Source organism: Xyrauchen texanus, chromosome 25 (genome assembly GCF_025860055.1).
Source record: "Xyrauchen texanus isolate HMW12.3.18 chromosome 25, RBS_HiC_50CHRs, whole genome shotgun sequence".
NCBI classification, from domain to species: domain Eukaryota; kingdom Metazoa; phylum Chordata; class Actinopteri; order Cypriniformes; family Catostomidae; genus Xyrauchen; species Xyrauchen texanus.
Window position 1 is genome coordinate 21,583,202 of NC_068300.1, and position 25,253 is coordinate 21,608,454.

Consider the following 25,253-nt stretch of genomic DNA (forward strand, 5'->3'; position numbering starts at 1 on the left):
GGCACCCAAGGGCCTTGTGTTTGTCTTCTCTACACTTTTCATTTACAACTGCACTTGAATTTGGAAAAAAGATAAGAATTCTCTGAGATATAATGGATTTTGCCAGTGGGCTTACCCGCCCCATGAGTTCATTTTACATTTGGACACATGCTGGGCAAACAAAGAGAGAGAAGACCCCAGAAAAAAAACTGGTTCCAGGCTCAGTCAGGTGGACAGAGTGACCCAGAAACTGGCCCCTCTATCCTCAGATGCTGCTTAAGCAGAGTCTAGCAGGCAAGGCTTGAATTTAAGTGAAGGGAGAGACAGGGTGAATATACTGAGGCTTGAAGGGGAGGGGGGTGTTTGCCGCTATCTCGTGGCTCATTTGAGCCTGGGGGCAATGTGTGCAAAAAATAAACGGGATTAGAACGTGCTCAGGGCCACTGAAACCATTTCAGTTGCTGGCTCTGTGCAGCCCATTGCCCCATCTGATATATGGAACCTCACTATGAGGGAGTGAAGGATGGAGGATAAGCTTTTAGTGTCAGGTGGAGCGCTCGTAGAGAGAAGCTGATTACATTCTCACTTAGTTCCTGTCTGGAATCTTGGTCACAGTACTAGCTAACATTAGAGTGATAAGTAGAACTCATTATCGCACTGCCTTTCATTTCAGACATGGCTAATATCGGTTAACAAGCGGAGAACAAATGGCCAGCTTCTTCAGTAGGTGCACGGCAGGTAGTGTGGCCATTCATACAAGATGCATTTTTGCACTAAAACCGCTAGAGAGAGCCCAACGGAGTTGCACAGAAGGCGTGTTTATTTTTTACCTCCCAAATTGTATCTTGCCTCCCTAATTCTGTTGCTAATATAAACACTAAAACGCTTGTTCGTATGTAAATATGCTTAGTCCGCCCCCATATTAGTCTAACAGGTCTATTTTTAACTTGAAGTAATGTCTTAAAAATGTGGTGCTTATGGTGAAAGACACTAAAAACATAGAGATTTAACGGTCAAGGGTGTCTATACAGCGCATGTGTACAGAGATCACCAAATAATAAACAGTGCTGACACAACGCAAGAAAGTATCCTGTGTGAGTGGCCCCTAATCCTGCTGGATGTGAAATTCCATGCTGGCTTGGAATAGATTTTGCTGGTCTGGTGCTGATCTAGCATAATATTTCTTGTGAAGATGCTTGACAATGATGTCTTGCTAGTTAATCTAGTTACTGTAAGAACCTGCTTGGAACACCAGCACGACAGCATAAAGCTTCACACCAACATCCAAAACACAACATATGCTCGTGAACAGCACAGCCAGATGAAAGCAGGCGGTACAATGAATTGCTCTTCCAGAGACTGACAGATTCCCCAAAAGGCAGATTCATCTTATTCCACTGAAAAATGTCACCAATTATCAAAATTAATTTCACAGAAATTCCCATGAGGTCAATTTTCAGAGACAAGAGAACAAATGGAGAAGCAGAAGGTAGAAACAACGGTCTGTGATAAACAAGTAGCTAATCTTCAATCAAGATTTAGTTGTCTCCATATACAGTACTGAACAAAATTCTTAGCACATTAGATGATTCACAAAAACATTTGCCTGCTCACAATTGTACAGAGTGGTTATCTGAGTTACCGTAGCCTTTCTCTCAGCTCAAATCAGTCTGGTCATTTTCCATTGACCTCTCTCATCAACAAGGAGTTCCATCTGCAGAACTGCCACTCACTGGATGTTTTTTGTTTTGGGCACTGGGTAAACTCTAGAGACTGTTGTGCGTGAAAATCCCAGGAGTTATAAAAATACTCAAACCAGCCCATCTGGCACTCAAACTGTAACCGATAACTAAACTTATTCTCAAAACATGAACTGATTTTGAAAATCACTGTAAAAGTATAACTTCACTTGTGAAAGACCTGAGACTTACAAAGAGGAAAAATGTCATTGTTATTGGTCATGCAATGACTGCAAAATTCTTACATACAAAAACCACATGTGCAAATTCCTTGCTGTACTACTCACATCACTCTCGATGCTCCGGGCTGTCTCACCAAACAGCTCTGACTTGGGGTCCTCCATCTCGGGTGTGTAGAAGACCTCCTGACCTTCCACCTTATCTAGATGTAGGAAGCCACTGAAGCGCATGGTGGCTGTGGGGCAAAACAGGGAAGTATACTTAATTATATCTAAAACATTCAAACAAACACACAAACATATTGCCAGTCTATTTTCAGTTTCACACTTGTGGTTGGTGCAATGCCAGTTTTTTAAGTTAGTGATGGAGTCTCTGTGGGGTTAGTTGTGGGGGTGGGGTTCACTGAGTGGGGTAAGAGAGGTTAGGGGTAGTTTTGGCTGCAGTGGAGGTGGAAGTATGTGATATTATGGACAAAAGTGACGATACAAGTGGAAAGGCTGGAGGTAGGATGGACTGGAGTTTACCGGACCGAGACTCTTCCCAAAAGTTGGCATGGTGGACTGAGTGGAGAAAAAGTGGTTAGACCGTGATACAGACACAGCAGACTAAAGGTGCGTTCACACTAAACCTTGACCTATATTTACTTCAGTTCAAATGCGGAAACACAAGCTCATGTGAAGAAGCTTTTTCCATTACATCCCAAATTTTAATGTATTAATATTCATTTTTTTTGTGATTTAATTTTAGAAAGAGTAGCCCTAGAGCATTACGACGTATCCTGTTGGCGATATTCGCTACAGGGTTCAAAGTAATTCTGCATGCTTGAAGCATAGTGTGACCTCACCTTTAACAAACAAATAACACTACATACATCACAGATATTAGGTTAAGAAGCTTTCATATGTTTCGACTTGGGTGGAAGTCATTATTAAAGTTATTGCTGACCTTTCTCATTGACAGTAATAAGCGGAAAGAGTGAGGGAGATTCAGAGGCTCGGTTTTACATGACGGCGCAAAATAAATAATGAATAAACAAGAAGAGCAAGTGAAGGAGGCGGGGAGCGGGCCTGATGCTGGGTTCTTTGCAGCATGTAATCAGCTGAACAAATTGCCCAAATCAATCATGCCGGCCAGGCTCCAGTTTGGCTGGGACCGGGATAAGCACTTGTATGATTATCGTGAAAGATAGCCGTAATTGTCTTCTAATCCCAGAAATGGGTGAGTGACAGAAGCTGGTTAAAACTGCATGATAAGGGGCTTTTTGCCCAGACACACATCACCTCCTATCTGATGGGACTTTCAAAGAGGAGCAAATGGGGAGATTTGAATGTGAAGAGTGATTGAGGGGAAACTGCGATCAGATTCTGAATCGGATCTGAAGACAGGAATTTCCCACGGAGCACACAGTCGATGTGGATTCAAATTAACATCCTAAACTCTCTGCCACAATACTGTAATGGGCCATCATTTCTAGCATTTGCACATTTAAATCATCCTTATCTTTGGTAACAAAGCCTCCAGATGGTTTCCTGTTGCATAATGAGGTATGTGATTTAATTTACACTGGTTATGCAAATTCATATTTGACTACCAATTTAAAGATGATGTGTATAATTTTTTCCTTATTAAAATACTTTCTCCTGTCCCAGAGTAATATACATAATATATGTAATATGCATACAGGTGAAACTTGAAAAATTAGAATATCGTGCAAAAGTTCATTAATTTCAGTAATTCAACTTAAAAGGTGAAACTAATATATTATATAGACTCATTACAAGCAAAGTAAGATATTTCAAGCCTTTATTTGATATAATTTTGATGATTATGGCTTACAGCTTATGAAAACCCCAAATTCAGAATCTCAGAAAATTAGAATATTACATGAAATCAATAAAAAAAAAGGATTTTAAATACAGAAATGTCGGCCCTCTGAAAAGTATAATCATGCATATGTACTCAGTACTTGGTTTGGGCCCCTTTTGCATTAATTACTGCCTCAATCGCGTGGCATGAATGCTATCAGCCTGTGGCACTGCTGAGGTGTTATGGAAGACCAAGATGCTTCAATAGCGGCCTTCAGCTCTTCTGCATTGTTTGGTCTCATGTCTCTCATCTTTCTCTTGGCAATGCCCCATAGATTCTCTATGGGGTTCAGGTCAGGCGAGTTTGCTGGCCAATCAAGCACAGTACTACCATGGTCATTGACCCAGGTTTTGGTACTTTTGGCAGTGTGGGCAGGTGCCAAGTCCTGCTGGAAAATGAAGTCAGCATCTCCATAAAGCTTGTCTGCTGAAGGAAGCATGAAGTGCTCTAAAATGTCCCGGTAGACGGCTGCGTTGACTCTGGACTTAATAAAGCACAGTGGACCAACACCAGCCGATGACATGGCTCCCCAAACCAACACAGACTGTGGAAACTTCACACTGGACTTCAAGCATCTTGGATTGTGTGCCTCTCCATTCTTCCTCCAGACTCTGGGACCTTGGTTTCCAAATGAGATGCAAAATTTGCTCTCATCAGAAAAGAGGACTTTGGACCACTGAGCAACAGACCAGTTCTTTTTTCTTTAGCCCAGGTAAAACGTTTGACATTTGAAGCCCATGTCCAGGACCCGTCTGTGTGTGGTGGCTCTTGATGCAGTAACTCCAGCCTCAGTCCACTCCTTGTGAAGCTCCCCACACATTTGAATGGCCTTTTCCTGACAATCCTCTCCAGGCTACGGTCATCCCTGCTGCTTGTGCACCTTTTTCTTCCACACTTTTCCCTTCCACTTAACTTTCTATTAATGTGCTTTGATACAGCACTTTGAGAACATCCAACTTCTTTTGCAATTACCTTTTGAGGCTTTCCCTCCTTGTGGAGGGTGTCAATGATGGTTTTCTGCACAACTGTCAGGTCAGCAGTCTTCCCCATGATTGTGAATTCAACTGAACCAGACTGAGAGACCATTTAAAGGCTCAGGAACCCTTTGCAGGTGTTTAGTTGATTAGAGTGTGACACTTTGAGCCTACAATACTGAACCTTTTCACAATATTCTAATTTTCTGAGATTCTGAATTTGGGGTTTTCATAAGCTGTAAGCCATAATCATCAAAATTATATCAAATAAAGGCTTGAAATATCTTACTTTGCTTGTAATGAGTCTATATAATATATTAGTTTCACCTTTTAAGTTGAATTACTGAAATTAATGAACTTTTGCACGATATTCTAATTTTTCGAGTTTCACCTGTATGTACATGTACAATATATCTACTTTGTAAAGCACTTTGTAAACAACGTTTTTAAAAGGTGCTAAATAAATAAACTTTTCTTAATTACACAAGTATACTATGTTAGTTTGAGCATCCTGACCAGCCCCACATAGCAACACTGGCTCAACCAATCATGTGAGATTGGGGCAGGAAATGGGTTTTACCCATAAAATGTTTGGTAAAACAGTTTGAAAACAAGTTTCAAACACTCCCCCTAGTCTTTTATCTTCAGCCCAGTTGTGCTGCTCAAACAAACAGATTGGAATTACGTAATTGGTAATGCTAGTGGTGAAGAAATCGCATTTAACTTTTATGTGAGAAAATTGGATTGTATTTTTTCAACACAACCTGATCAATTATAACTTAGTTAAACAGATAAGTTGGGAGTACACTGCACTGCTTGCTGTTTTCAGCCTCTTGGTAAAACTTTGAGATGAGGTGAGTTATCCTTCAGTTAGTTCTTGAGAGGCATGGGGAGAGCTTGAGCTGACAGCGCAGACTGGACATGAGTGTCCCCGTCCCCAGCCAGTGTGACACATAGCCAATAAACAGTGGGCAGTTACGAGACCCGGCTGATGGATATGAGAAGAGACGTGAACACTTGACCTGGTGTTCCCATACAGAGAACACAAAACATCTGCCTGCTCCTCTCTGCCTGTAAAGTATTGATTAGTCTCCACTGAGTGAAAATTCTGCTTTTATAAAACAGATGGGGCTGGTGTGAGAAAACAGTTTGTGTGTGTGTGTGTGTGGACACATCTGTTCTAATGCCAGTCAGAAAATATTTATTTTATCCATTTGACATGGCTGCTAACATAGAACCTGCTCCGCTGCCTCTGAAGAATGACCAAAAATAGGACACTCTATAGTATATCAACATTTACACAGCAATTCTGAGACTATACCTCTGTTCCAAAACCTAGGCCACTGCCTTTTAAGGCCATGCCCACAATAATACTTTTAGGTGCGACACAGCATCCACACTGGAAAGGCGTTTTCCTCCACTGAAAACTGAGACATCAGAAAATATCCTACATCGTGCTACAGGAGACTGAACTCTCAATAGATATCAATAGAGATTGATATAACATCAAACATCATGTTGCTAAGCTTACGTAACGTTACGTTAACGTAATACTCTAGTAAGCTTAAAAATGCATAGCACCCACAATTCTTGGGTAAAATCATAATTTTTAATTGGACTGAATCAATACTTTTGGGAATGTAAAATATGTTTATTTCTCATTCTATATGCCCTCTCTCATACTCATCCAGCATTTTGGATTTATTTTTTCAATGTGGTTCTCTGTGAAAAAAATATATGATGCTGCCTTAGAATTTGGATAAAACTATGTATTGTATCTTATAAGGTATAATAATTAAGTTGCCAACTGCACCTTCTGGAACACACTTCACATTGGAAGCGCACCTATGATGCATTAAAATGCTGGTTCCGTAAGAAGCTCACTAGAAGAGAATGCAAATGTGTGCTCATAGACTGTAGTTTCCTCTGTTATTACCAACTATGTCCTCTTCCTCACCACTCTCTCTTTCCGTATAAAGACAATACTGCTGCTGGCGGTTTAGTCATACAGTTGGTCACACGGCTAAGACACAAACACATGATGTTCTTTGCTGTTTGAGATAAACCGATAGTGACCCAATTTTGAGATTGATTAAAGATAAACTTACAGGGGCAGTTAGTGCCTTCAGAGTCGATGGTGGCTGTCTTTCCATCGGGACAGCAGCCAAATGGTGTGTTGTCACAGGAAGACCGCTCCTCTGCTGTGGGAAGAGTGGTAGTTGCTACTGTTGTACCTGGAGAGAGATTGCCTTAAATGTCATAATACTTCACTAGAGCTGTTTTTCTTGGATTTGATGTCTCTAGGCACCTGTAAGCCAATTTGCTTTGAATTGATATCTCTATGTTTCTACAGAATAATTGAAAAACAATTAAAATGTCAAGTTGTGCTGTATTTGAGAAGGAAAATTATAGTGTAAATAATTATAGAGGCAGACAGCTCTATGGCTGGCTCTTTGATTTACAGTAAACAATCTGTGAGTTGTTGAGAAATGACTTCTCATTCTTGATTTATTCGTACTTTTTAGACACTTGTTTATGCAAATTCTAACAATAGCTTGTTAAAACTCTCTTGGCTATGGCTCCAGCCTCACACCTACAAGCATACACTGAAGATTATGACAGTGGGTTGGAGAGAAAATATATCCTGCTTGCCAAACAAGCCATAAAGCCGTCAGATGTACGAGGGCTCTGCGAGCATGAGCAAGGCAGTGTGTGAACGAGAGTGAGCGGTGGAAAATGACTTTTGGCATGAAGCTGGAGAGCATCCCTGGACGTCTCTTCACATAGGTTCTGAGATAATGTATGAGCCGTTGCTTCCGAGGTGTGTGCAGGCCGCCATACTGCTTCGGTCTTTCATGCTATTGGTTCACTGGGAGGCTGAAAGCCATCTGAAAATCCCAGGAGATGAATCCCGCTGCGATGTAAGACAGGCTTCATGTGTCCTGTGTCAAAGATCACTTCGGTCCAACAGTGACATGAAAATAAATCTAAGGAACAGGATATTCAGGCCCAGCTGCTCTCTCTTATATCAGTTCAGGGAGTTAAATCATGTGTTTGTAAAGTTAACATTGGCTGAATAAAAACAGCCTGCCTGCTTGTTTAATGTATTATGGTGATGAAGGACACAAAAACAACTGCATTTTGTGTAGTCCTTTAACTTAGAAGCTATGTCTATATATATATATATATATATATATATATATATATATATATATATATATGGACAAAAATGTTTCACGATATGTTTTCATATCATTCAATTTATCACCATTAATGGGGGAGGAAATGCATTCCACATGGTTGTTAGACCTCAAGAATGAATATAAACATAACTTGTACACCAGAGGATAGGCTGCCTTTAATAGGATACTTAGTATAGGATTTAATCCTACACAAGGTGTGTATGATCTCTTTTCATTGACATTTTGCCAATTTCATCATCTTTAGTTGATGTTTGAATTCAGACTTTCTTGTGAAGCTCCACACTCCAGCTCAGTAGGTGGCTGTAATGAAACATAAGCTGAATTGCCAACCGCCAATATACATCACAAAAAAAAAAAAACGTTTTCATTCCTGTGACAAAGCTATGGATCATGAACTAAATAGAACATAAAGAAACAACAATGGTGTTGATGTGGATATTGCGTTGCCAGTGCTGTCTTGTACAGTGTTCAACAATATCATATTAGCGGGATAGCTGGCTAGTGGCTACTGAGCCTTAATACCTGCTTCCATGACAGAAGGATAATGTAGCAGCTAGCCAGCTAATGCTTCCTAACAGGCTGATTTCATGACTATAATTCAGTTAGCCAGTTGTGTGTATAACTTTGCTGAACTGCTTGCGTTTTTAGCGAGACATACCCGAGCCAATCATCTAGATGTAAAACATAGGCTAAATATAGAAAATTAATCAAAAGTTTATCGATATAGGTTTATTTATCGATCTAGTTTTATCGCCCATCCCTAATTTCATATGGTTTGTTAATTAGCTTTGAGGAAATCTATATGCTAGTGCACTCCTAAGGTTTAACTAAATTAAATTGTATAGTAGATATACACATTTTAATTTAAATGTATAGTCTTTATCTTCTGGCAAAATGGCCCCCAAATACTTCTAACTCATCTTGTACACATGGGCATATACATGTTTTGTCCAATAAAATACTTGAATGAGAAGCTGCCTCTGACTAGCAAGTAGAGAATTGTGGTTTGCCAGTCTGTCTGTGATTGCGCAAATGCTTGAACAGCACTATACTGCCTATCACAGCCATGAATTGGATGCGAAGGAAGTGACTTCATTGTATTTATTTTGAAAGCCTTCATTGCTTTTGTCCAAGGCACAAGATGTCAAAAAAGGTTTTGTACAGCTATGACATAAACTAAAAGCAATTGTCTATTTAAAAAAGGGATGAACCTACTGAGATGTCCCACTTCGATAGGACATACGTCAACACAGGAAAGAAAACTGTTTGTCAAACTATTTCATGGTGTCTTTAAATGTTTATTTTATGTTCTGGAATTCTTGATCAATACTGGCTGTACTAAAGCAGTTCTGAAAAGAAAAGTGAACAGCTGTTGCTTTGACTGCATCCTAAATGGCATTTAGGAGAGGCTTACTCATAAATTTAGGGCACGCTAAAAACTAAAGCTAGTCATTTCTGTGAATTATTTGAATGATTCCAAATGCAAATTTCTCACTTAGTGGCTTGATGTCAGGTGTTGAAACCTCTCAAATAATAATGGCCGCTGAGATAATGGGGAATGTTAAACTGATATGCCATTACGATTCAAGTCAAGGTCATCTCAAGCACAAGATCAGTCCATTTAAGGTAGAATTTCATAATCTCCTTTCATCTGTTCCTGACAATCATGCCTAAACCCATTTGAGTGAAAGATTATGGTAAATGTACTGGAGTGAGTGGTCTGCATTACCAAATGGCTCTTCTCCGCTTGCCTCCATTCCGCTACCCTCCATGTCGTAGTCTCCACTGGGCTCTCCACTGCCAGAATCCTCCTCTAGGCCATGGCTGGAGCCCAGGGGTGGAGATGAGGCGTGGGGTGGTTTGGAGGGTGTAGTGAGGTGGTGCTTGGTGAAAGATATAGTAGTCATTTCTGCCTCTACCAGCCTTGGAGGAGGCAGTGCCTCCACTGCGAAGCGGTCCACATCCTCAAGAATGCTTGCAGTGGTGGTGAAGGTGGTGGTGAGGCCATAGCCTTGGTTGGTGATCTTGACGTGAGCGGTGGGAGGGGTGGTGCGGGGGGTGGTTGGGAAGGGTGTGGGTTTGGCCGCCGGCTCAATGGATTCTGGGAGAAAGCAGGAATGGAATGATGGGTAAGCATAGATGGAAATGTTTCTGTAAGTCCCTCCCCCAATACTTTTTTCCTCCCCTAAACATTTTTGTGTCTTTCTTACCTTTTAATTCTACCTTCATTCTCCCAACCTTTTTTTGACATTTAGAAAAAAAGTCTTAAGACTCAGCATGGTCTCGGCAGGGTGTCCTAATCTTGAGTAATGCTTTATATGCCTCACATATTAATATCAAAAGTGGGTTTGTTCCATGGAAACACCAGGAACAAACCCACTCCTTCCTGCAAAAAGCATCATGTTTCAATCATATCACTTAAGCTTCATTACACCACCAACACCTGAACCCCGCAAAGAGCCCCTTTCATTGCAAGAGAAAAAGGGTCTTAATTTAGTCATAAACTAATGAACTGTGCTTGGACAGAAACAGGGTTGCTGGTCTGTGACTTTCTGATGTGATACTTTATGGTTCTTTTAGGTTTTCAAAAGCTAGCCCTGGTGAAAAAAACAGTTTAAACCAGCCAAAACTGATTTGCTGATCTTAGCTGGTTAAAGCTGGTCTATATGGTCTCCCAATCAGACCAAGCTGGTTTTCAACTGGTGTCCCAGCCAGGCCAAGCTGGCATTCAGCTATGTAAAGCTGGACTGCCTGGTTTCCCAGCCTGGTCAAGAGGTTTTCAGATGAATTAGCTGGTCTACCGTCCTGGCCAAGCTGGTCTTCAGTTGGTATATATGATCTCCCAGCCTGGCCAAGTTGGCTTTCAGTTGGTTTTAGCTGGTCTGACTTGACTCCCTGCTTGACTTAGAGGTTTTTAGCTGGTCACCCAGCCTGGCCAAGATGGTTTTCAGCTGGTCTAGCAGGTCTTCCAAAATGGTGTTCAGATTATTTATGAAGGTCCAACTGGATCCCAGCCTGGCCAAAAGGTTTTCAGATGGTCTAGCTGGTCTACCATCCTGGCCAAACTGGTTTTCAACTGGTCTCCCAGACTGGCCAAGCTGGTTATCGTTTAGTTTTGTTGGTCTTGTCTCTCAGCCTGACTGGCAGTAAAAGTGCCCAAAACCCAAAAAAACTAGAAAACCAAACCAGCTAAGACCAACGAACAGCTGTTTTTTTTTTAGCAGGGAGGATTTCAGCAAAGCTCAAAGTGATTATAACATACACTTTTGACCAGAAGTATATACGGTTGGGTTTTAAACTACAGAATACGGTTGATCCAATGTCTGCGTGAGAAAAAGTGTGAAAGTGTGTGCTTGTGCTTGTAAGAGAGTGCCTGTAGATATTAATTATATATACATATTCAAATTTTGCCCTCCTGCAGGGAGGCTTTAATCACAGACAGCCAGAGCTTCTAGTGATGAATGATTGATATAAATAGGGCAGAAAAGCAGGGTTTAGCTACGGCTTCAAAGAGAGCCCTCACTTCGTGCAGGCATTCGTCGACGCTCAAACCACCACAGCCTTGTCAACACACTTGCAAACCTCTCGATTGAAACAGCCTCACTATAGAGCTAAGCTCAAACTTAAAAAATACATTACCAATGCAAGACTCTCCTTCAAAGACATATATTATTTGATACAATGCTATTGGGATAATAATAACTGTGGACGACACGCTCAATAATCTGTGACAACACAGTGTTTCAACTTTAACAGATCCCCTGTGTACAGACTAAGGTCTCCTACATACTAAAGGAAAGAAAAGAAAAGAAAAAAAGCATTTGACAAATAGCAATATGTAAGCTCCATTTTGAGGGCTTGGAAAGGATCACGTCAGTTTTAAATCAACTGGAAATTCAATTAATTGATTTCAGAAAGTGTAATTGGGCCATCTCTTTGAAATTCTCATCGGCAACAGATGCATATGTCAAAGTGTGATATAGCAAAAGTTAAAATGTTAACAGTTTTTGTCACATAATGCATAATTTTCTCAATTTCCTATCATCACACCATCCCCTTTTAAAATGGATTGCAGCATTCTCTGATGCTGCATACATTCTATAGCAAAGGTGCCCGAAGGTGCTTTGTTGGGAACCTGATAACATGCTAGCATAGGCTCTTAATTACATGCTAATCATCTCACACTCCAGATCACATTTGAACAGCGAGTAGCTGATGAGGTGTGAAATGCGATACCTTACAGAAATACTACATTTATCAGACCAGCTGTCACGGCCAGGGCGAGAGGGGAGGAGATTTAACGAGTGTGTAGGTATGGTAGCTCTGTGTGGGAGAGGACTGATGTTATCACTATGTGTCACGGCACACGTTTTCTTTTTCCGATTCAGCTGCACCTGTCAGTCAGGAGCTCAGTCTAGTGTTGGCTCCAAGTGAAAAAAAAAAAGATCTGGAGTGTGGGCTTCCAGTAGCTTGCCCAAGCTCTGGATTTTGTGACACAAATACACACACTGAAAGAGAGTAACTGGCAGCGGGCGCAGCTGAATGGAAGCTCGCCTTAATCAGGTTTAACGCTCATTTGATTTTCAGTTGAGACAGGGTGCACAATTAGGAGATGCAAAAATCATTGTCATCTCCATTCGGCATAGGATATAGTTTATTTTGAAAGGCTGTTATTAAGATGGCTTTTTGTGTTTTTGCATGACTGTGTGTGCATGTGTATCTTGGGGAGAGTAATGTTGAAAGAGAATAAAAAGAGACAAAAAAATGCTTGGATGAACCAATAAATAAAAGTGGTACCAAGAAAAGGTGATGGTAAAAGCGATTGTTCCAGGTTCAAAACAAGTTAAAGTTTGTGTATTTTCTATATGTTAAAATACCTCTTTTCGGAGACCACTACGCGGGTTAGTGAAAAGAGTAAACACTGTGACAAAATACAACATTTTTGAGAACAGCAACACAGGCTCAACCAATAGCATGATTGGGGTGGGACTATGGGTTTTTTAAACCAATGGCCGACTGGGGGAGTGGTCGGGAAACCTGTTTGAAAATATTATTAACTATTATTAATTTTGCAATTCAGAAGCTAGTAGCGCAGAGAATACACACTTCATGCTCTATCAAGAGCATAATAGGGATAGCTTGCCCAAAAATAAAATTTCTGTCATCATTTAATTACCCTCAACTTGTTGCAAAACCATAAGACATTCTTTTGTGGAGAATGAAAGACTTTTGGCAGAATGCTAGCATCAGTCACCATTCACTTTCATTGCATCTTTTTCCATTCAACATAAGTAAACTGTGACTAAATCTAACATTCTGATGACAGAATAATGTTTTTTAAATATATTCCTGTAATTGTGGTTTTCTATATATTTATAAACTGAGTGTGGATTCAAAATTAGTCGACAGTAATCGACAGTCCCAGATGGTGTTGATAGAGCTTACATTTCTTTAAGAACAGAAAACAAGACAACCAAAACTAACATCTTGGCAGAGAGCTCCCCGTACCAAATGTTAATGTGTAGCCTGCCAATTTGCTGCAAACATACAGGTGATGACACCATATGTGAGCACAGGGAACTGCCAAGTCTTGGACTCTTGATATGCCAAAAGTTTCTCAGCCATTCAGGACCCTGAAAGCCCTGCATTACGTACCAAGATGTGCCACTGATTGCCTCATCTGCTACGGCAGCATGCAGAGATACTCTGCATTACGCAGTGTGTGGTTTGTATCACAGCGCCGTTTGTCATCAAGGAGAACTGATGAAGGGAGAGGGTTATGAGATCAGCAGGCGACAACAGAGAAATAAAGAGAGAAAGGCAGGCTTTCGGCAAATTCACACCCAGTCACACGTGAAATGAGCTTGTGATCTAACCCCTTTATCTTAGGGCTGCCGAGTAGTCTGCACCCTACATGTTGGGGAAGAAATTAATAAATGCTGTCGCCAGTTCCGCCTCAGGCTGGTGGAGATCCAGACTAAGCCTACTCTTTACTTCTTCCCTGATCCCTGAATAAACCAAGAATAGGAGCTGGATTCTTGTCATACAGGCAGGTAATGACAAAAAAGAGAAGAAAAAGGAAAGGTTCTTGGTTTAATAATTCTGGAGATGAGGATAACAGTCCAGCCATGATCTCTAAACAGCTTGGGGTGTGCTTTGTATTTGAACTGCGATATCGCTATGTAAACACAACGCAATGCACAGGAGCTTTTGTGCTGTATTAGCCGTTTCACAATGAAATGTAAAAAGACATTGGTCAGGCTTGATGCAAGCACACAAACAGCACTGTCTATTTAGTATATATGACTGTATTCAAATTATTTAAGGAGTTTGTATCTACACTTTGGGGTTTAGAATTCCACTTCGTGTAAATTAATCACCATTTTGATGTAACCATTTTGATTTCATTAACATTTATTATTTGTAATAATTGTCAATGGCCGATAAACATTTTATATTTTAAGGTCGTTATTAAAATAAATATTTAATGTAGTAATCCAAAAATCCCTTTAAAGTGAGTTCACCCTAAAATTAAAATGTTCTCATCATTTACTCACCATCAAGCCTTCCTTCAATGCAAGTCTATGCAATGCATGTGACTGGTGGCCCGAACTTTGAAGCTAGAAAATACACATAACGGCAGCATAAAAGATCAATATTTAAGGCCTTTTTATTTTTATCTATAAATCTCCACTTTCACTTTCTTCTTTTACTTTTGCCGATTAAAATTCTTCCTGCATGCCACCTACTTGGCATGGAGGACAATTTATAGTAAAAAAAGGCCTTAAATATTGGTCTGTTTCTCACCCACACCTATCATATCACTTCTGAAGATATGGATTTCCACTTGAGCCTTATGGATTACTTTTTATGCTGCCTTTATATGCTTTTTGATCCTTCTGGCAATCATTCATTTGCATTGTATGGGCCTACAGAGCTGAGTTTTTCTTCTAAAAATCTTTGTTTGTGTGCAGCAGAAAAAAGTAAGTCATGTAATTCTGAGATGGCATGAGGGTGAGTAAATGAAAAGAGAATTTTCATTTTTGGGTGAATTATCTCTTTAATTTCATTATAAATCTGCAGTTGTGTTAAAATGCAGAAGAAACGCTGTCATTGTGAAACCACAATGTGAGCCTGCTTATGCACTGCTTTTATGTGTGCTGTGAAACAGCCCTTAGATCAAGCCCCACCAGTTGTGGGTATGAAACTGATTCACTTATGTGACATTAACAGGTCTGAATGACTGTTGGGCATGGGCTGATGCTGAAAATGTCTGGCAACTGCCACTGGCGCTGCTCCAGAAAATGGCAGCTGGCGATGTCCACCACGTGCCATGCCCATCTCAGAGTGGCTCCCTGCAGAACGCCCTCTGGCATGAGCTGGCATTCAGTTTCTTACATACAGCCAACATGGTAGTCTTACCCTTGGCCTTCATCCAGATCCCCTACTCCACACATGTACACATACACCAATAGGATGGATGGTTAAGCTAGCCGTGCCTGAATCAGGCCACCCAACAGCATCAGGGCAGCAGGATTGTAGGCTCTTCCCCCAGACTGTTTGGTTATCTCCCCCCTTATCCACATAGGGGTGATGCAAATCAAACAGCTCCAATGTCGCCCTGTTCCAGGGGATTCAAAGACAGCACCTGGCAGGCACCCACCCACCCAGTGATCCCTTCCTGCCCATGAGATGTACAGTTTTCCCCAGAAAATCTGTGTAGACACAAGCTCTGTGATGGTCTTTAACTAATGCATGTGAGCCAATGAGTTTATTGTCCATATTTTCTTTGGGGCTGTTCAAACCGAATGCGTTTTTGCATCTGCCAGCTCTGCTTTTAAATTGCATTTCTATGTAAATGCAAGTTGTACATTTTCGACTGTTGCGTCTCACGTAGGAGCGTTGAGTTTTTTATTGCTTTGTCAAAGAACTTGAACCCGTTTTCTGTTCTATTTGTTGCACTTATGAGGCTTTTCCACTGCACTGTACAGCTCGACTCGACTCTGCTCGCTTTTGGGGGGGTATTCCACTGTGGATAGTACCTGGTACTTTTTTTTAGCACCACCTCAGTCGAGGTTCCAAGTGAGCCGACCCAATACTAAATGTGACATCAAAACCCTTCAGACCACCGATTGGTCAGGGAGAATCGTCACTACCAGCGCCACTGGATTTGCGACACGGGACATCAACCCACTAGTTTTAAAGTTAGCAACAGCGATAGCAGCATAATTGTTTCCCGCGACTTTCAAATTGTAAAAAGAAATGGCTGTGCGCAAAACCATGCCGTGGTCAATAAATTAGGTGCAGACGTTCCTCTCATTAGTGAAGAACGGCACAAAACGAAAAAGTCTTTCAGGAAGTGTCTCAGCTGTTGGCCGATCATGGCTACCACCGGACCTACCATCAGTGTAGGGAAAAGTAAAAAAAAACGTGACTACAGAACCATCGAGGACCATAACAGCCGGAGTGGTTCAAACAGAAGAAACTGGAAGTGGTTCAACCAAATGGATGCTATCTATGGCAATAGACTGGCAAGCAATGGGAGGGAGAGTGCCCTGGACTCGTCCACAGCGTTGTTGGAGTCCACAAAGGAGGATGGCACGTTTGTTACGTTAACTCTATATTCAACTTGAAAGCGTCACTTTATTTAGTTAACAAGCTACTGGAAAGCTTGCTTTTAAAACAACCAGGCCAATTTAACTGTTACACTTGTGTAAAATCACTATGTAACAACTGCTTTATGCAGCACAATGAGCTAGTAGCTAACAGCTAGCGGTTGTGTTATTTTTTATGGTTAGTAATGTTTGTGTCACATTTAAGATGATGTCACGGCAGTAGAGACAGTGCAACTATGACGATTGACCTATAATCCCACCCACGTTGAGGCGGCACTAAACTGCAATGGAAAAGCAAGCTCAGAAAAGTAAAGCGAGCGGAGTCAAGTCGAACCTTAATGTGCAGTGGAAAAGTGTCATTAGTCTAGCTTTATTTTACTGTAAGAGTGCATTTGGTCTGAACAGCCCCTGAGTGTGTGCATGTAAATGCCTTGGTGCAAAAACTGATAACAAATATGAGTAAAAAAGATCTAGAGGCTAGTCTCACCTTTGCACTGGCCTATATGCTCCACAGTGATTTTCCTATCTTGTCGGCACGCAATGGTTCTTAGCTGGCAACGGTCTGCATAAGTCACCCCATCAGAACCACATACCTGTCCACAAACACACACATAAACATTATGTAGAACAAGAATGTTCCCATAAACAACATTTAGTAGAAGGTCATAGACAATACGGTGGGATTGTGACACAGGCAAGGTCACCTTTGTCTTATTCTTCTCGTCACAGTCTGGTGATGGGCATTCACAGTGAGCCTGTCCATTCAACTCCACACACGATGCCCCAAAGTGGCATACCAGCTCATCACAGGACTTGGCTGCCTCAGGCCCTGTGGAATAGTTTGGCTTGGTTAAAGCAAAACCCCCATTTACAACTGGAAAAACAAAAGGAATCTTCTGATTACATGTTGCACGGCCAAGTGATTATGGCGATGGACTGCTATCCATGCTCTACATGTGGGTTCAAATCCCATCCTCATCGGTTGGAAGCTTTGGTGTCGAATAACCTCAGAAAGTGCTTTTAGAATGTTTCTTGAAGGTAAAACCCAATGCTTTCATGCTTTAAGTGTTCCTGTAGCTTATCTAGTAGAGCATGGCACTAGTAATGCCAAGCGCAATTGTCATGGGTTAAATTCCCAGGGAATACATGTACTCGCTTTGAACAAACCTTAGGCCAAATGCATTAAATGTACTATAAATATCACTTTGTCTCTGATATGAACTATAAGACTTCCACCACAGAAATTCCTCAGAAAAAGGGACTTGCATCAGCAGCTGAGCCAGAGACCTTCCCTGCCACAGTAGTCAGCTCTTTACTATAACGTCAGAGTCCAGTACTGCACTGTCTGGCCAGCAGCATTGACTGGTTTCCTCTCTACACATTTATGTGACAGCTTTATCTGGCAGGGCACTGCATGCCTACTGCTAGCTGTTGGGATTGGTCAGTTCATTAAGCTCTTCACTTCCAGTCAATAGCTGACAGTGACTCCATATTACACACCAAGCTGCAACAGTGGATGACATCTGGATAACATTTCACTGTTGCACATTTGAAGAATGAACTTTATTGGTGTCATTTTGATTATTGCAGCCTCATGGCAGTGAACAATTACCTACCTGGTTAATGATGTCTGAAACTATTAGGGTTCCCATGAATCATTTGTGCACTATTAGGGAACAAGGGTTATTTTCTAGTTGTGTTCAGCTCTAATATAATGTGTTAGGCAGAAAGAAAAACTTGGTCACTATTCACTATAATGATATGTAACAAAAGATGTAATGCAAAGATGAAAAGAATGGTGACCTAATTTGTCCTTTTTTGTTCCATGGATGAAAGGAAGTCACAGATTTAAAAAAAAAATTGGTGAACTATTCCTTTAATTATAACTCATAGAACCACAAATCTGTTGCCTCAAAAGTGCATTCCTGGAGAGATTGGCGGAATTTTGTGCTAATTAAAACCACAATGTTACCTTTGTCACAGCCATTGGCTCCCATCTTGCTGCCGTCGGGGCACACGTTGCATTTCATGCCCTTAACGCCAGGCTTACAAGAGCACAGCCCTGACATCTGCTCGCAGTCGTCACGTACAGAGCCCACTCCATCGCAGTTGCATGCTGATGTGAGAGAGAGAGAGAGAGAGAGAGAGAGATAGGAGGATGTCAGCCTTATCTGGTTGAACAGTTTTGATTAGATTCCTTGTCTCTTTCTGTTCAATTTCACCCCAACAAAAACATCCAGACATCCACCAAATGCATAGAGGCAATCTTGAGGCTGCTCCAACTCTGTGACCCTACAGCTACAGCTATAGCAGTTGCACTCTGTCAATGACCACAGTCTGGTAAAGTTCAGACTGGGGGTCAAGTAGCCCTGGGGTAAAAGAGAAAGTGGCTACAGAATGTGCTAATGCTCTGAGGGCCCCTGGGACAGTGCTCAAATGGTATTAATCAATGCTTGTTTTTGGCTTTGTACTGCTGTACACACAAATGTATATGCACACATCAGCCTGTTCTTGGTCTGAAGGCAGAACTTATAGGTCAAGCCATGTTGCACTCTCATAGAGTTCTCATTATGTTCAGTGGCTCGGAGGCTTAACTGGAAACACTTGTTTTGACAGAAATCACATTTAATGCTGGAAGGGATACTGCAGTAGGTTGTCGCTTCAGATTATGCACTGTAAATGGACATTTAACACATTTAACAGAAAATTGCCTGAAAGCAAATCACAAAAAAGGAGACTTACGTGTGCAGCCACTCATGTTCTCTGTCACAATGCCTCGGAAGTTCCAAAATCCAGGCTCGCAGCGGTCACATTTGAGTCCCCCGACACCTGGTTTACAAGAGCACTGGCCAGTGGAGGGGTCACAGGTGCCTCCGTATGAACCATAATGATTACACTGACACACACCTAAAGTGTAGAATAAGGGGTCTAATCTCCATATAGAAAGGTACATACTCCATATAGAAAGACAGATATGCTTAGTGGTGAACCACAAAACTTACATTTTAATTCCACTGAGTAAGCAATGTGTTTGGTCTAATTTATGGCTGATAATTAACTAATGACTATAAACTCTGCTGCATGCAACTGAACTAATCAGACATTACATACGCAGTGATCTGAGAGATCAAGGCTCATGGAGAGACAAACTAAGGGTTATATACGCACTGGGACATCCCGCCAGTCCAACACCTAGGGCAGTGGTCTTGTTGTCTTGACAACATCCGTATACAGTTTCACTGCAGTGCTGGGGGGCAATCAAGTCTGTAGGAGATGATGTGGCAGCTAGAGAAAGATAGATGGAGAGAGGAGGAAATGGGTGGGAGAGAGATAGAGAAAGATTCATAGCATTCTTTTAAGACAAATTAAACTAAACAATTCAAGCTGAAATGCAATTTAGTACAGCACAATATTAATTGCTTAAGGAGCAGAGGTGGGAGTGCCTGCATCTGGCTGCCAGATAACAATTCTATTTACAATTCCAATTCAAAAAAAGGACGCTATTATCAAGCGTGAAAACAAACAATAGACCTCTCGTTGAATGTCTGGTGGGTGACATTTGACAAATTCTCATGGGCCTGTTCTCTCCATTCGTTCTTGTCGTAGATAGCGGGGGTGGGGGGTTACATGTACATTGCAGTGTCAAACACAGATTTATGGACTTTGCATTTATGGACACAATAGCGCAAATGAGGACATGCCAATGCCAGTCAACTCTAATTAAACGACAGAGATTCCAGCTAGCCTGACTCACATACAGAGAAAGTTTGTTGCGGTATTTAACCGTAACTTGTTGTAAGGCAGATGGCAGGTCCCTATTTGTCTTATCTGTTGTCATTCTTTCCTTCAATTTCTCACAGTCTTTCCACAATGCTTTTCTCTAGGCCATTGAGCTGAATGGCCCTAGGAGCTGCTAAGTTTGGCAGTGCTGTTTGTGGTTTTGAGATTGGAGCAGAAAGCTTGGGTGTTATAAATCAGGGGGCTGCCGGCATGAGTGTGCACGTCTTGGGCTATAATGTTGATGTGTCACCGTGCCTTTCATTGCGTTTTGTGGCTCCAGAGATGGGTTTTGTCCATACCTCATTAAACTTCTCTCTGCACTGAGCCCATTATGACAAAGGTGATTTTAATTTGATCCTCTCTTCACACCCTCCTCCCTCCACAACCACTTGTTCTTCAATGCAATCTTTCCTGACACAACAAGGTGCCGCGGTTGCAGCGAGGTCAACCTGCTCATCCAAGGTTTATCTTGGTATCATACAGCAGGGGTAAAAAGAGTGAAAAACTAATTTTAATCTTGTATTTGGTCAAACTGCTTTTGGATTCTCCACATTCTTTTTTGTGATACTTGTTTATATTTATGCAAAGTTAGGGGAATTTGGGTGATTACGAGGGCATTGCTAGGGCATTACTAAATTGCTGCAAGATGGCTGCTTACTGGCCCAAATCAAAAGAGAACATCTGCAAGTCTCTATGACATCCTGACCTTGTCAATGGAAGTCTATAGGATTTTTTGCCCATTTTTCATCTGCCAGACAGACTTCATACTCTGTAATAAAATGCTTCTAAATAAAAAACATGATTCAGAATTTTTTTTAAACAGATACAATTTATAAGCATATTAATTTTCAGATTTTTTTACTCAAAATTAAGGGTTTACTTTATATCTACTGTTAATATTTAGATATACTAAACCATATATATCTGTTGTGACAAAGCACTTACAATGGAAGTGAATGGTGCCAATTTTGTAGGGCTTATGGGCAGAAGAATGAACAATTTCTACGCAGAACAACTTGAATCCAGGATTCACACTGATATTTCCTTCCAACTAGAACTAAGACACAGAGGCCCACAGTCCACACTGGAATTCCTTAGGGCAATACATTTAAAGACTCTGCCAAGACGGTGCTCTAAAATCTGAATCAACCCTGTGGAAATGAGACGAAATGCACATCTGCCTAGCTTAACCGTCTTGAGAACAAATGTAGATCTGTGGACACACAAAGACCCCTCCTTGTCCATGTTGTAAATCAGAAATGCCCTAAACGTTAATGGTCATCACATGGCTGATATGGCCATCTTGGCCATCTCAGCAAGGAGACCCTCACCCCTAAAGGGAAGAGGTGATGGTTATTATAATCATCACATGCTAAAAACTCATTACCATGACACAGAGCTAAAGCAGACTCCCTCAAGAGAAATCCCCTTAATTGCAATGGACAACACATTATTCCAACACTATGACTCCTTTGTTCTGGAACATAACCAATTTCTATGCTCAAAATTAAACTAAGAGAAATCATAAACATCCTCTCTGATCATTATTCTGCAAACAGCAGCTAAAAAGGGTCTATGAACTTTGACGTAATTGCTTGACTCACTCAAATCTGACTTTACACTTCACAACGCACCTAACCACGTTTTTTTATGCTAACATGCATCTCATGATGCCTAACTGTGGTTAGAATCACAGAATGCATTATTCTGACCTTGTGCACACATAACGCACACTTATACAATGTGTAATAATGTACATTTAATATTTTTATGTATAGTGAAGTAACCACAAAGAGACAGTATGTCATGTTTCATATTTAAATGCTTGTCTGTTTGCGTAGAGAATGTTGATGTTAATGGCATGTCTCTTGCACCAATTTCATTAATTAAAAGTCAGGATAAAATTGTAAAATTGTTCTTTGCGGGAAAACTGAGGAAACTTAGAACAAAGGGTCATAAATTAATTATTTTGAGGGGAGGACACTTTGACCACAGGCACTCTGAAAGCCGCCTCTTATTGGCTTAGAGCCTCTTCGGGGTGCGACCAAACATAAATGGTATAAAATACCAGCTTGGACAATCCCTCACTCTCTCTTCTCTGTGGCTTACACACACTTTGTCCTAGGAAGTCCAGAGTCTCCCTTGCTTGAGGCTTCACTTCTAGGGATCTACCTCGTCATTCCATAACCCATCCATCGAACCAAACAAAGGCCTCCTGGAACTAAACCAAACCAAAGGAGTTCTCTTTAAGACTTCAACTCCATCCTTTCCGACTTCTCCAAAGTTGTCGAAGTCATTGCTTCAAAACCCCGCCTGAACATTCTAGTAGCAAACTATCCAGCATCCATGATTTTAGACAGAGGTCCAAAATATCAATGGAGCACAACCAGAACTTTCTATGGACCCAGCCAAAAAACCAAAGCAACACAACAAAACACAACAAAATGCACAACTAGACTTTTGCTAGAAAGTGCTGGTGTTTTATTTAAATACTTCGGGTAACCCAATTGCAAATCGAGATATACTAAATGAATAATCAATGGTTCTCAAGGCATGGTCAATAGACTCTGTTACAGATCATTTCTATTCACCTTCTGTTACAGCTCACTCACCAACCTTTTTTTTATGTTTGTCTATGTGTGTTAGTTTAGTTTTACGTTGTAGATTAGCAACAAAGTCTTGTGAGAATTTGACTGTGTATTTTATCAAATCATATCGGTCCCTAGAAATCTGTCAACCCTAAAAAGCTGCATTGCTAATAAACCAGATTTAAATATATTTGTGATATTATTTTCAATGGCCATGAAAGTAGTACTACTATAAGAATTAATCTTATGTGCTAATCAACTCATCCCTTTGACTTTGATCGGACATAAACTTTAACATTAATTATTTTACTATTCCCCAAATCAATCGTTAATCCCCTCATTTAACTAAATTCTTTGTATTAGTCATTGGAAAATCATGCAGACATATGCTTAAAGCCATAAGCTAACCATTATGCAAATTCCCTACATATAATTGGTGATGAATTCCCTACAGTGTGATCAAATCACTTACTAACTTTTCTGTGTAAAGTAAAAGCAAAATTTACAACTTTGTAGCCATCAAGATGTAATGTCATCAAACCCTAAAACGACTTTAAAGATGATTAATTTATCAACATTACAGCTCAAATAACAGATTAGTTTTAACAAAAGAATTAATGTAAGTGCTTTTATAATATTATAAGCTTCGCATTTCTGCCTTTAAACCCTCTAAATATTGGCCCCATTCACTTACATTATAAGTGCCTCAATGTAACCTTGATTTTTGCTTTTTTTTAAAAAAAAGAAAGATGGAGGGATGTCTAAATATTTTTTTGTGGTTATCAACATTATGCCAAAAATTACGTCAATTACATTTCTCTAATAGTGGATAAAAAAGGGCCCTTGGCATCAAAAAGTTTGAAAAACCCTGAAAAGACCATCATAAATTTTCATTAGTATTGGTTTGGCGCCATTCTAGCTGGTCGATCAACATAGCCATGTTCACCAGCAGGAAATGCTAGTTAAACAGCATGGCCTTTCTAATGAAGCTGGTTGACCAAGGGAGGCATGCTTGAGTGATTTAAGAAAGCTGGTATGGATCAACATACTAGCATCCCATGCTGGAGACCAGCATACAAAACACAACATATGCTGGTCTTTTCTTAACAGGGATAACTAATATGGAAAAGAAAACAACATGTTTGTTGCTCTCCACTAAATAGAAATCCACTTCCCTGGAAATTGTACTGTTTTACTGAAGAGAGTAGACCGAATTGCCTCAGTAACTTGGTCACCGCCAGTTCACTCAGATGAGAAACAAAGAGAAAAGGGCAGTTTACAGCAAGGAGACTCAGCACACGGTTGTCTAGAGCTCACCAATAACTTATTTCCAATTAGCAAAAAACAGCAAGGTGCTCTGGAGGTCCGTCAGCTCTCAAAGACACAAGGTCAGAAAATTGTTGCGGAGACACTGCACCGTGCATATCAAATGGAAGGCCCAATGAGATTTCTATTGATCAGAGCTCAGCCAATGGGAAGCAGATGCCAAAAGCTCCTCACACCAGTTAAAAGTTCTCCAAAAGGATTTATTTTCCATGGCCACTGAAGGAACATGCCTGATCCTGGCTAGAGGGCCCAGCAAGGCTCTGAAGCAGAAAACTCGGAATTAGAGAAAACCATAGAGAACTGTGCGAGTGAGGGAGTGAGAGAGGAAAAGGATAGGGTACAGTTGAAAGAAAAGTGTGTGTGTGTGAAGTGTCAAGCTCGCACACAATTTTCTGGTTGCATACAGCCACGCTCTTCCTCTCTCAGTGGTAGCTGCTCAAGTCTGGACTACACAAGCCTCCTAAAGCTAAAAGAAAAGCTGCATCCAGCTGCAATGGCTTTATAGCAACCAGCCTCTCTGAATTTCTAGACAGTTTATCTTCAGATAATGGAGGAGTATATAAATATTCGATTAATAAAGGTTGTCTCTCACCTGGACAGGGGTCTTGGCTCTGGAGCAGCAGGTCCATTTGCTTCTCGCACCTGGTCTTCTTGAGCTCACATTCGCTGTTGTATGTGTTCCCATCTGAGCCGCACACCTGCAAATGTTTACAGCAAGGATAACACAGTGTGATTAATGGATTCAACAACATTTAGCATACATTTAAAAAAGTCAACCGCCTGAGCAGTTAGGGGTGGGAATCTATTTAAATTCAATTCAATGGGATTCAGAAAGTGATATCAAAATTATTCATAATGCAACTTAATTTTTTAGAAATACAGCATAAAGGCTTTGGCTAATTATATTGGATCATGTCCAAATTTTGTTTTAAAAATCACAATCGTGTGATATATTATGTCTCACAATAGTGATTCTACTGCGCATACATATTTAACCTTTAAA

At 40.7% G+C, this 25,253-nt stretch overlaps 1 protein-coding gene across 4 annotated transcripts in view; it reads right to left on the minus strand.

Moving 5' to 3' along the window:
• LOC127618731 (agrin-like) overlaps positions 1-25,253 on the minus strand; it is a 318,903-nt gene that overhangs the window by 37,673 nt on the left and 255,977 nt on the right. For 2 of the 4 annotated variants that reach the window (XM_052091343.1, XM_052091345.1), the window contains 10 exons: positions 24,843-24,948; positions 19,725-19,841; positions 19,299-19,463; positions 18,529-18,672; positions 17,261-17,385; positions 17,044-17,149; positions 9,671-10,042; positions 6,847-6,972; positions 2,423-2,458; positions 2,006-2,133 (listed from right to left, as the gene is read on the minus strand). In XM_052091343.1, the coding sequence (XP_051947303.1) occupies positions 2,006-2,133; positions 2,423-2,458; positions 6,847-6,972; positions 9,671-10,042; positions 17,044-17,149; positions 17,261-17,385; positions 18,529-18,672; positions 19,299-19,463; positions 19,725-19,841; positions 24,843-24,948 (1,425 nt within the window). The remainder of the gene's footprint in view (positions 1-2,005; positions 2,134-2,422; positions 2,459-6,846; positions 6,973-9,670; positions 10,043-17,043; positions 17,150-17,260; positions 17,386-18,528; positions 18,673-19,298; positions 19,464-19,724; positions 19,842-24,842; positions 24,949-25,253) is intronic. The other 2 variants (XM_052091344.1, XM_052091346.1) reach the window with 1 other exon arrangement.